This window comes from Rana temporaria, chromosome 12 (genome assembly GCF_905171775.1).
Source record: "Rana temporaria chromosome 12, aRanTem1.1, whole genome shotgun sequence".
Taxonomy (NCBI): domain Eukaryota; kingdom Metazoa; phylum Chordata; class Amphibia; order Anura; family Ranidae; genus Rana; species Rana temporaria.
Genome location: NC_053500.1, coordinates 25,538,801 through 25,551,302, shown reverse-complemented (window position 1 = coordinate 25,551,302; position 12,502 = coordinate 25,538,801). Strand labels below are relative to the sequence as shown.

The window sequence follows — 12,502 nt, the reverse complement described above, 5'->3', positions numbered from 1 at the left end:
CGTAATTAGCCTCAATCTAATGTTAAAAATTGATTTTTTTGGGTGAACCTCCACTTTAAACAGAGCTGTGACACTGACTTATTGCTGCTTGGTCTACAACGTTTACCTGAATCCTGATACTTGTGTGTGTGTGTGTGTGTGATTTCTGATACCTACCTGGCTTGCTCCCGACTACCCCTGCCTGCTTCCTGCCCTGACCTCTGTCTTCCTACGGATCGATCCCTGTCTCCAGTCTCTGCTATTCAGTACCTCTTGCCAAACCTGCCTGTGACCCGACTACACCTCTGCCTGCTGCTTCTGCCTGATCTGACCGTCTGTTGCTGAAAACCTGCCTGTGACCTGACTACGCTTCTGCCTGCTGTCTGTGCCCGATCTGCCTGTCTGTTGTCAACCCAGCTTGTTCAGCCCGCTTCAGCTTCTGCTTCTGGTGGTGCTCCTCTGCTCGCCTATCACCAGTTCTGCCAACCCACCTGCCACCTCGTTTGCCTGCCACCTGTTGGGTCCAGCTTCCTGTTCACGAGTTCCTGGCTTCTACTGGCACAGACTTCTGAACTGTTCATAGGCACTCTTACTTCGCCGTGCTCTTGGGCCTGCTGTCTCACTATCAGTGGTCCATGAGCCGGAGCTGTACGAGAGGCTTCCCTCCACACGTCAGGCTCATCCATCAGGTATGTGACATCGGGGGTCTACAGTAGGGTCCCCATCCATATCTGATCCCTTACATCAATGTCTACAGTAGGGTCCCCATCTGAATCTCCCTTACATCAATGTCTACAGTAGGGTCCCCATCTGAATCTCACTTACATCAATGTCTACAGTAGGGTCCCCATCTGAATCTCCCTTACATCAATGTCTACAGTAGGGTCCCCATCTGAATCTCCCTTACATCAATGTCTACAGTAGGGTCCCCATCCATATCTCCCTTACATCAATGTCTACAGTAGGGTCCCCATCTGAATCTCCCTTACATCAATGTCTACAGTAGGGTCCCCATCCATATCTCCCTTACATCAGGGTCTACAGTAGGGTCCCTATCTGAATCACCCTTACATCAATATCTATAGTAGGGTCCCCATCTGAATCCCCTTTACATCAGGGTCTAAAGTAGGGTCCCCAATAAAACCCCCTTACATCAGGGTCCCCATCAGAGTGGAGACTGTGCACATCAGTTGGGGGCCAGATACAAGCTTGTAGCAGGCCATAGTTTCTGATCTAAAGCCACAGATTTCTGGGTGTCGCACGGCTTCGGGGCCAAGAGGGCACATGGAACAAAACAGGGAAGACCTACAATACAGTCTTCCATACGGAATGGGAATGTGTGGATCAGACAGCAAATTGGTTTCTATTTATATAAATTGAATTAAACTGATATTTAAAATGGGATATCACGTATGTATCTTTGTCTTCAATGTGATCATAATACAAGGTTCTCCTTAAACGGAGAACTGCCTTTGATATTTACGAGTGTTACCTTACTCCTTCTCACCCCTTGCCATGGTTAGTGGAGCAGACAGGCGGCAATAATTCAGGCCTTTACCAGCCTTAACAGCTGGCTGCTCGCAGATGGCATTTAAAAAGAAAATTTAAGTGTGATCAGAGACTCCACCGCAGACGCTGACAATTCCGGAAAGGCACATAAACCACGCTGTTCTGAGTTACGCTTGCTGATTGTGTTGTGGAAAGGTGCTTAACGTACAGTATATTAGATGGCTGTTTAGATAGGGTTGCCCATTAGATAGATAGGAGATGAGATGGTAACATTGTATTATATATTTTCAATAAGTGCAAAAAGTACCTGTTGATCCTGAGAGAAATCTTGTGAGCTGATAACTTCCTGAACAATCTGCTTTTGTTGTTAAAATGTCAAGCAGTGTTTTTTGTTTTGTTCATCTCTGTGGACTACTTAACACCTTCCCCCTATGTTATGGGGGAGAAGGGGAGGCCATTGTAGTTCTGTCCTGGGGTGACAACGCTGCTCCTCCATAGACACTGTAAAAAGAGTAAGTGTTGTCACCCTAGGGCAGGAAATGTGTTATCAGCAGGATCACCAGGTAAACATAATAATAAAAAAAAAACAATCCAGGATAAAGAAAACAAATGCAGCTACCACATCTAAGGGTTGGTAAGCTGCAATATATATTTTTTTTGTTCTTTGGTTTAGATATATTTTGATTTGCATGTTTATTACAGAATTTAATTAGAGTCCTGCATTGAAGGGTCAGTCTAATTTTAGCTGTACAATAAAGTGGTGCTTTATCTTTTGTAATCTATTTGGTGGTATTTTGGTTTGGTGGTATTTTGGTTTGGTAGGCATGTTTTTGGTTTCACCCCTGTTTTTTGTATTTTGTTTTTTCAGTGCTCTCATTTGCCAGACCAACCATAGATAGGGGCGGTTCTATGTTGCTTTCTGCTCCCTGTCTATTAATTAGCACACCTGGGTTCCTCCTTTTGGAGGCCTTAAAAATCACAGTTAGGACTGCAGTTACACAGAGTGCCGTGACGTGGCCTGCAGCTTCCCAGACATTTGCAAATGACTGCAACTGAACCTCTGTTTTAATTACATTCAGTTAGACAGACTAATTTGGTTTTGTGCTTCTTTGGTTTGGTATTTTTGAGCCTGGTCTTTATGGTAAGAATTTTTACATTTGCCATTATATATATATATTTATACTTAATCGCATATTGCTAATCGCATCTCATTTAAAGTCCCAACCGTCCATATTTTATCCTTACAGGGATGGAGGCCTGTGGTGACCCAAACCACATGCCTCATATAAAGTCCCAACCCCATTTTTTGTAATCTATTTATATATATATATATATGAAATAAGTACCAAATGATATTGTTATATTCTCAGCCCTTAGACCAAAGTCTAAGGGCCTGATCCACAAAGAGCGGTCGTAACTTAAATTTTCCTATTTAAGTTACACCGCCGCAAAATCTCTACCTAAGTGCCTGATCCACAAAGCACTTACCTAGAAATTTTGAGCGGTGTAACTTAAATCCGTCCGGCGCAAGGCGTGCCTAATCTAATGGGGCGAGTCCAATTTAAATTAGGCGTGCTCCCGCGCCGGACGTACTGCGCATGCTCCCGACGTTATTTTCCTGACGTGCTTTGCGCGGATTTACGAGTAAAAGAGTTGCGGCGGGAAAAAAAAAATTACAGTGACGCGGGATAGAAGGGTCTACTTTTACATGGTGTACTAAGTTTACACCTTGTAAAAGCAGCCCTAATTTTGCGACAGCAAACTAATACTTACGGAGAAAAAACGAAGCGTAAAAGCTTCATGGATCTCTGTAAGTGCTAATTTGCATACCCGACGCTGAATTTCGACGAGAACTGCCCCCAGCGGCGGCTGCGGTACTGCATCCTAAGATCCGACAGTGTAAGTCCCTTACACATGTCGGATCTTCTGCCTATCTATGAGAAACTGATTCTGTGGATCAGTTCCATAGATAGAAACAGGGATACGACGGCGTATCCCTTTTGTGGATCAGGCCCCAAGTTTATTCTTGTATATTCACTAAAACTGATCTATGGGGATCGCTTTTTCAAAGGCAGCTAAGCAGCCAAAAAAAATAGCAGTTCTTGGCTAAATGTGAAAATAAATCTTCTTTCCAACAGATTCAGAATGGAAACAGTGAAATCCATTGCATTCTATCAGTCTGTAGGCCTGGTTAACACTATCGTGATTCCTGCAACATTTTCAGAATCTAGCGCCTGTGAAATCGAAATGGTGCTTTTCTAGCAGTTCCCGCACCCAGTGTGGGTGAGGGAACAGGTGTGATTCCTGCAACTACACATGATAGTGTGAACCAGACCTTTGGTGCCTGCATTCGATTTTTTTTTATATATTTTTCAATGCATCTTTATTGGGTTTTGTAGGAAAAAATACAAAAGAGAGTCAAGACAACAATAGACATTCAACAGATATGAAAAAATTAGCAATAAGTGCAAGATGCGCAACCTAAGTGTAGACTGAGTTTAAAGTGTACAGTCCACAACAAGACAGCATTATTAGGAAAACAGTTGGTATTAAACAGCAAATACAGTCAGGATCAATTAAAGGGGGGTTAAATGACTAATGATCCTTGAGGAAGTCACGTGACCGGTGGTGCTTTACGGAAGTACGGTGAGGAGGCGAGTGTGTCACTACTCTCATTGCTTTTTACTGCGGTTTTTACCCTTACTTGATGTAAGAAGCTTCTTTTACTAAATAAATTTACTTTTCATTTGGCAATATTGCACTATGGCTGTTCTTTGTTTACGTTGAGCGCCATTTATACAAGAAGTGTCATTCCTTGGAGCGAGCTGTTTCCTCTATATAAGAAATTACCCAAGATGTTTTGATGGCAAGTTTTGGACGTAGTTATTCGTCTTTGCCTGGGACCTGGATGCCTTTATAGATCCATCAGCAGGATTCTGACTATCTGACGAGCCTTGTTTGACCTTTGGGTCATTGTTGGAAGTGAGCGGCCAATTTATAAATTTAACAGTCGATGTTTGGATAGATGTTTTGTCTGTTTTTTCTTCTATCAAGTTATCCCTATGATTTTTACTTTTTATATGAACTGATTCCTACCATTGGGCTTTATTTGGACTTTTATTCACATTTATTTATTTGTATGTTTGGATACTCATCATATTCATTCTTTGAGTATATTACTTTATGGCACATTATTGAATAAGCACACCATTCTTTTACATAAATGACTAATGGGGTGCTCCAGTTATCAAAAGTTAGAGATCCTAGAGCAAGGGTCTTCAAACTATGGCCCTCCAGTTGTTCAGGAACTACAATTCCCATCATGTCTAGTCATGTCTGTGAATGTCCGATTTTTACAATGCCTCATGGGAAGTGTAGTTCCACCACAGCTGGAGGGCCGTAGTTTGAAGATTCCTGTCCTAGAGTATCATGTCAACCAGGGTCACCAATATTTAGTAATCGTAGTATATTTACCGATACTAGATGCAAAAAGTATTTCATTAGTACCATGATTGTCTGTCGTCGTTTTGGATTACTTCCCTGAATTTCGGGACTTTAGAGTCCCTCCAATGCTGAACTAAAGTAAGACAGTCTGCTAGAAGTATACTGTATGTAAGACCAGGGTTCCAAATGTGGGAGGAATGGACTTAATTACTAGGGAAAGCAATGACATACCTGGGGATAACAGAATTTTTAATCCCAAATAATAAGGTTAAAGACCGGAGGCAAAAATTTGGAAAGATGTGGGCAAGATTTCCAACAATTGGGAGACACATTTGAAGAAACCCAAGGAAAATGATGCAGTGTTAAGCACCAACGCATCAAAATGTTGTGAGTAATTTCCCCATAAATTCACACTCTTGGTATCAGCGAAGGTGGTACTCAAAGCTCTCTGCCACTGCACAGTAGGATACTCAGTACCAAGGTCCTTTTTCCCAAGCTACTATAGAAGAAGATTTAACAAACTTGTGTTTATCATGAAGGAGAGAGCAGGATAAAGAGATACCCTTAAAGCGGGGGTTCACCCTATAAAAAAAAAAAAAAAAAAAAAAATTCCTCTAGCATAAAATTCGGCATAGTAGCGCGAGCTACAGTATGCCTGTATTTATTTTTTTTAGCCCGGTACTCACTGTGCAATCGTATATTGAAGATTCCGACTCCCCGCGGGGAATGGGCGTTCCTATCCAGAGGGAAGGTGATTGCCGGCCGGCTCTGGCACGTCACACTTCTCCGGAAATAGCCGAAATAGGACTTGGCTCTTCACGGCGCCTGCGCATAGTCTGTGCGCAGGCGCCGTGAAGAGCCGAGACCTACTCCGGCTGTCTTTGGGGAGCGTGACGTGCCAGAGCCGACCGTCAATCACCTTCCCTCTGGATCACTAGTATGCATCGGAAACCTGGTACCCGCCGGCTACCTTGCAGGGAGCACGCTTTCAGCACTGTAAGTTGTTTTAACAGGGTTGCATATATGTGGCCGCTCTGCGTTAAGGCTCACCCGCCGTATATGCCACCACCGTCAAGGGGTTAATCAGACCAAACAGGGGCAAATACATTCATTAGTAGGGTTCACATACACTTTAAAGTGGTTTATAAACCCTTACAGACCACTTTTTACTACAAGTAAGCCTATAATAAGGCTTACCTGTAGCTACCCCGGATATCTCCCAAACCTGCACGGTTTAGGAGATAAATGTCAACGACACGTGCACTGAAGCAATGGCATGTGCCGTTGCTTCAGCTAGTATGCCGTTACCGCGCGGGAGTGACGTCATTTAGCTCATACTAAGCTCATATGCCTTTGTCTTGCATTTTTTTTTTTTTATTATTGCGGGTTTACAACCAGTTTAAACAGGGCCGCCATCAGGAATTATGGGGCCCCTTACACAGCTTCAGGCATGGGCCCCCTGGAGCAGAGAACCGGGGGGGGGGTGCTGCCGCCTGAAATTGAGAAGCGGGGGGGGGCTGCCGCGGATTGAGAAGCGGGGGGGCCCTTTACACAAAAAAGAAGAAATAAAGAAAAAAAATATATAAAAAAAAGGGGGTAGCCATCTGGGGACCTCTGGGCCCTTTAATAAAAATAAAAAAGATATATATAAAAAAATATATATATATTTTTTTTAAAAAGTGGGTTGCCATCTGGGGACCTCTGGGCCCTTTAATAATATATATAAATGTTTGTGTGTGTGTGTATGTATATATATATATATATATACTGTATATAAAGAAATTACAAAAAAGGGGGGTTGCCATCCGGGACCCTATAAAAAAATATATAAAGACAAAAAAAAATATATATATATATATATATATATATATATATATATATATATATATATATATATATATATATATAAAAAATATATAATTTTTTTTTATAAAAAAAGGGGGGTTGCCACCCGGGGCCCTGGGGACCTCTGGGCCCTTTAATAATAATAATAATAATAATATTATATATATATGGGGACCTCCGGACCTCTAAAAAAAAATGGCCCTTTATTAAAAAATAAAATAAAAATATATAAATAAAATATATTTTTATAAAAAATAAATAAAAAAAGGGGGGTTGCCATCCGGGGCCTCCAGGCCCCTGGGGACCTCTAAAAAAAAAATTGGCCCCTAAAAAAAAAGGTTGCCATCCGGGCCCCTGGGGACCTCCGGGCCCCTTACAGGTGTAATGCCTGTACCCCCCTGATGGCGGCCCTGAGTTTAAAGGAGAAGTTTGGGGTTATAAAAAACAAACACACATAGTCACCCCTATGCCACAGCATTGGTGTGATGCTGCAGCTGTCCACCGCCATCTCTGATGCCGCATACACACCATCACTTTATGTGATGAAAAAAAACGAAATTTTCTGTGAAGTAAAAAACAACGTTTTTGAAACTTCAATTTTCAAAGACGAAGTTGCCTACACACCATCGTTTTTCTCACAATGTTCTAGCAAAGCGAGGTTACGTTCACCACGTTTTTCCATTGAAGCTTGCTTCATAACTAGCTTCTGGGCATGCGCGGGTGTAAAAACGTTGTTTTAAACGACGTTTTTTGCTACACACGGTCAATTTCTGTGAAGTAAAAAACGAAGTTTTGAAAAACGACACATAAAATTGAAGCATGCTTCAATTTATTTTTGTCGTTTTTCAGAAGACATAAAACAACGTTTTCCCCCACACACGGTCATTTAAAGTGACGTTTTTAAAAACGTAGTTTTTTTTCATCACATAAAGTGATGGTGTGTACGCGGCATGAGCCTGAGTGATCACATGACCACTGATCACTCAGTTTTCATGCTTTTCCAAGCGGAGAACAGTGACTATCAGTCGCTGCTCTCTGCTCTGTGGAGCACCGAACTGGAGAGGGGATGGGTGTAGCTTGCATCAGGTCTCTGCCATGCGCTGACAACTTGAACCAGCTGTCAATCACACAGCTGGGTGCATCCTGACAATATGGTTGGGATCCTTTTAAAGCCCGGAGCAGCTCTGTGATGTCAGCTGTTAGCAGGAAATGGCCCACAGTCAGCTGAGTGGAGAGCAAAAAAGAGGCCACTCCTTTGACCCACAAGAAAAGTATGGCTACATTTTTTTTAACCTCACAAAAAGGCCCTTTGTCTTCCATGCTTCTGTTCTGAGGCAGCTGTGGGGTGCACTAGAATTTACCATTTCCTCGTAGAGGGATGCCATGTATTTATAGATAGAAAAACAAAGAAAAAACTATGATCTAACCCTATAACGTCCATCAATCATGTCATGTTTGTACACCAAAACCTTTTCACTTTTCAAAAATGACATGGGATGGGTTGCGCCTCTTCAGGGTCCGGCGGCTGGTGCACCAAATTACCTCCTACAAAATTGCTCTCCACATAGTCAATGATCTTGTTGTAGTCGCTGATGATGTGATCCCCGTGAATGACCACCGGTATCTCCTCCCCAAGGTTCAGACGCATAAACCATGGCTCTTTCTGCTCTGCCAGGGGTAGGCTAACATCGCGCTCCTCACAAGGCAACCCCTTCTCCGCGATCACCAGGCGAATCTGGAACATGTACAGAAAAAATTTGGCATTTAAATGGGATGTACGAGATTTTTTTTTTTTAATGCAGGCTTTGTCACCTGCTTTTCAACACTACAGAATAGTTAAGCGGTAGTTCACCCTCCTTCACCCCATTATTCCATTACTTTCGGCATCGTAGCGCGAGCTACGGTATGCCGGTCTTAAATTTTTAAACCCCGTACTCACTGTGCTATTGTTGATTGAAGAATCCGACTCCCGCGGGGAATGGGCGTGCCTATGGAGAGGGAGGATGATTGACGGCCGGCTCTGGCACGTCACGCTCCCCGAAGACAGCCGGAGTAGGTCTCGGCTATTCACAGCGCCTGCGCACAGGCTATGCGCAGGCGCCGTGAATAGCCAAGCCTATTTCGGCTATTTCCGGAGAAGCGTGACGTGCCAGGGCCGGCCGTCAATCACCTTCTCTCACCAGAGGAACGCCCATTCCCCGGATTCTTCAATCAACGATACCGCAGTGAGTACGGGCATAAAAAATGTAAGACCGGCATACCGTAGCTCGCGCTACGATGCCGAATTTAATTGTCTAATAAAAAAAAACTTTTTTTTTTTTTTTTACAGGGCGAACCCCCGCTTTAGGCTTTACTGCTCCTTCCCTCAGTGCAAGCCTGTGAATTGGCTGACCTGATGAAAACCATGCACTCCCTGTGTGGCTAATATCTTATCAGTAAATATAGGGGCTAGCATTTTTTTTAGATAATGCTAGTGCCCTGGCTGTTTTGCTGCCTTTTTTGACTTTAGTACCTTATCAATTGTTGACCCAGAACATGCATACTTGTTTTAGGCCAGTGACAGTATTGAAGCATACATGCCAAACAACTAACATTCTCAGAAAGAAAGGTCAGCAATGGCATCCTCCATGCTTCTCCCATGACAGTCTTAGTTTAAGGCTGGGTTCACACTACTGCAAATTGGATGCGGGGAATTTGCATGATAGGAGATTGACACTTTTGGTACTTTTGCCAAGTCCTGCTGGAAAATGAAAACAACGGCCCGGATTCAGAAAGCACTTACGCCGACGTATCTTCTGATACGCCGCGTAAGTCCACGGATGCGCCGTCATAACTATGCGCCTTATTCAGGAAACAAGATACGCCTGAATTTTGGCTTGATACGACCGACGTAAGTCTCCTACGCATTCGTATCTTGGGCGCATATTTACGCTGGCCGCAAGGGGCGCTTCCATTGATTTACGCGTTGAATATGCAACTGACCGAGATACGCCGATTCACGAACGTACTTGCGCCCGTCGCTGTAATCTACGCTGTTTAAGTAAGGCATACGTCCGGCGTAAAGTTAAGCCTCATAAGGCAGGGGTAAGTCATGTTAGGGTTTGGACGTCGGAACAGCCGTCGGATTTTACGTCGTATGTGTAAGTCGTACGTGAATGGGGCTGGGCGTAGGTTACGTTCACGTCGAAGGCATTGAGCCGTCGTATCTTAGGGCGTATATGCGACGTGATTCTGAGCATGCGCCGTTCGTTCGGCACTTCATTTACATGGGGTCACGGTTAAAGCGGGGGTTCACCCTATAAACCCAAAAAAAAAAAAAATGTTTTGTTCTACCATAAAATCAGGCATTGTAGCGCGAGCTACAGTATGCCTGTCCCGATTTTTTTTCCCCGTACTCACCGTTTACTCGTACATCGAAGATACCGACTCCCCTCGGGGAATGGGCGTGCCTATGGAGACGGAGGATGATTGACGGCCGGCTCTGGCGCGTCACGCTTCTCCGGAAATAGCCGAAATAGGCTTGGCTCTTCACGGCATAGCCTGTGCGCAGGCGCCGTGAAGAGCCGAAACCTACTCCGGCTGTCTTCGGGGAGAGTGACGTGCCAGGGCCGGCCGTCAATCATCCTCCCTCTCCATAGGCACGCCCATTCCCCGCGGGAGCCGAAATCTATAATGTACGATTACAAGGTGAGTCCGGGGTTAAAAAAATCGGGACAGGCATACTGTAGCTCGCGCTACAATGCCTGTCTCGATGGTAAAATCATGTCAGTGAGGGTGAACTACCGCTTTAATTTAAATGTAACACGCCCACTACCTTCAACTTTGAATTAGGCGGGCTTACGCCGGCCAATTTACGTTACGCCGGCGCAAGTTTGGGAGCGAGTGCTTTGTGAATACTGCACTTGCCTCTCACAGTTACGTTGGCGTAGCGCATATGAGATGCGCTACGCCGGCATAAAGATACGCAGATTTACGTGAATCTGGGCCAACATCTCCATAGAGCTGGTCAGCAGAGGGAAGCATGAAGTGCTCTAGAATTTCCTGGTAGGGGGCTGCGCCGCTGACTTTGGACTTGATAAAACACAGAGGACCAACACCAGCAGATTACGTGACTCCCCAAATCATCACTGACTGTCGAAAATAATGCATTTCATTTGGAAATCATGGTCCCAGAGTCTGGGCGAAGAGTGAGGTCCAGTCAGTAGTGTATTTTAGGTTTTGTGCTGCCCTAGGCCTGACTAAACTCGTGCAGCCCCAAATTTAATAATGACCCACCCCTTCCTGTCAAGACCACACACCTTTCTGTTTAAAACACGCCCTGAAATTTTCGAGTGGGGAGACTAGTTCTTAGGTCCTGGTGGGGGGGCATTGGAGTCCCTTAATTTGCATAGATGTCCACTCACTTCCTGTTTGGCTATGGGGCAGGAAGTGAAGGGAAATCTCTGCAAATTAAATAAATGAAAAAAAGTGTTGCCTATAGTTCTACTTCAAGCACAAATTTCTGATAATTTTATGGAGAGGACTAAGAAGATATAACCATACCAATGGTGCAGCAGAAAACATACAGCACAGTAAGGAAGGTTTGTGGTCCAGGATGATAGGACAGTCAAAATTAAAAGCAGCTTGAGTTACACTAACAGTGTAGTGCAAGCTGGCGAGGACTGTTTCCGTGCTGCCCCCCCTGCAAAGTGCTGCCCTAGGCTTGGGCCTTGTTGGCCTAGGCCAGGATACAGCGTTGGGTCCAGTGTAAAGTTTCCACAGTCAGTGATGATTTGGGGAGACATGTCATCTGCTGATGTTGGTCTACTGAGTTTTATCAAGTCCAAAGTCAACGCAGACCTCAACCAGGAAATTTTAGAGGACTTCATGCTTCCCTCTGCTGACCAGCTTTATGGAGATGCTGATTTTATTTTCCAGCAGGACTTGGCACCTGCCCACACTGCCAAAAGTACCAATACCTGGTTTCATGATCGTGGTAACACTGTGCTTGATTGGCCAGCAAACTCGCCTGACCTAAACCCCATAGAGAATTTGTGGGGTATTGTCAAGAGGAAGATGAGAGACACCAGACCCAACAATACAGAAGAGCTGAAGGCTGCTATCAAAGCAACCTGGGCTTCCATATCATAGCAGTGCCACAGGCTGATCACCTCAGCATTGCCACAGGCTGATCACCTCAGCATTGCCGCAGGCTGATCACCTCAGCATTGCCGCAGGCTGATCACCTCAGCATTGCCGCAGGCTGATCACCTCAGCAGTGCCGCAGGCTGATCACCTCAGCAGTGCCGCAGGCTGATCACCTCAGCATTGCCGCAGGCTGATCACCTCAGCATTGCCCCAGGCTGATCACCTCAGCAGTGCCACAGGCTGATCACCTCAGCATTGCCCCAGGCTGATCACCTCAGCATTGCCCCAGGCTGATCACCTCCCATGCCACGCCTTATTGATGCAGTAATTCATGTAAAAGGTGCCCCGACCAAGTATTGAGTGCAGTGCATACTATACTGTACATGGACATTCTTTTCAGTAAGCTAACATTTCTGTAATAAAAATACTTATTTTTTATTGGTCTTATGTAGTATTCTAAGCTTATCTTATTTTCTGAGATACTGAATTTGGGGTTTTCACTAGCTGTAAGCCATAATCATCAAAATTAAAAGAAAGAAATGCTTGAAATATATCACTCTGTGTAATGAATCTATATAATATATATGAGTTTCACTTT

At 44.3% G+C, this 12,502-nt stretch overlaps 1 protein-coding gene across 1 annotated transcript in view; it reads right to left on the bottom strand.

The window, feature by feature from the left end:
* GDAP1L1 (ganglioside induced differentiation associated protein 1 like 1) overlaps nt 1–12,502 on the bottom strand; it is a 50,498-nt gene that overhangs the window by 17,653 nt on the left and 20,343 nt on the right. Inside the window, exon 2 of the mRNA XM_040331868.1 lies at nt 8,320–8,512. Within this exon, the coding sequence (XP_040187802.1) occupies nt 8,320–8,512 (193 nt within the window). The remainder of the gene's footprint in view (nt 1–8,319; nt 8,513–12,502) is intronic.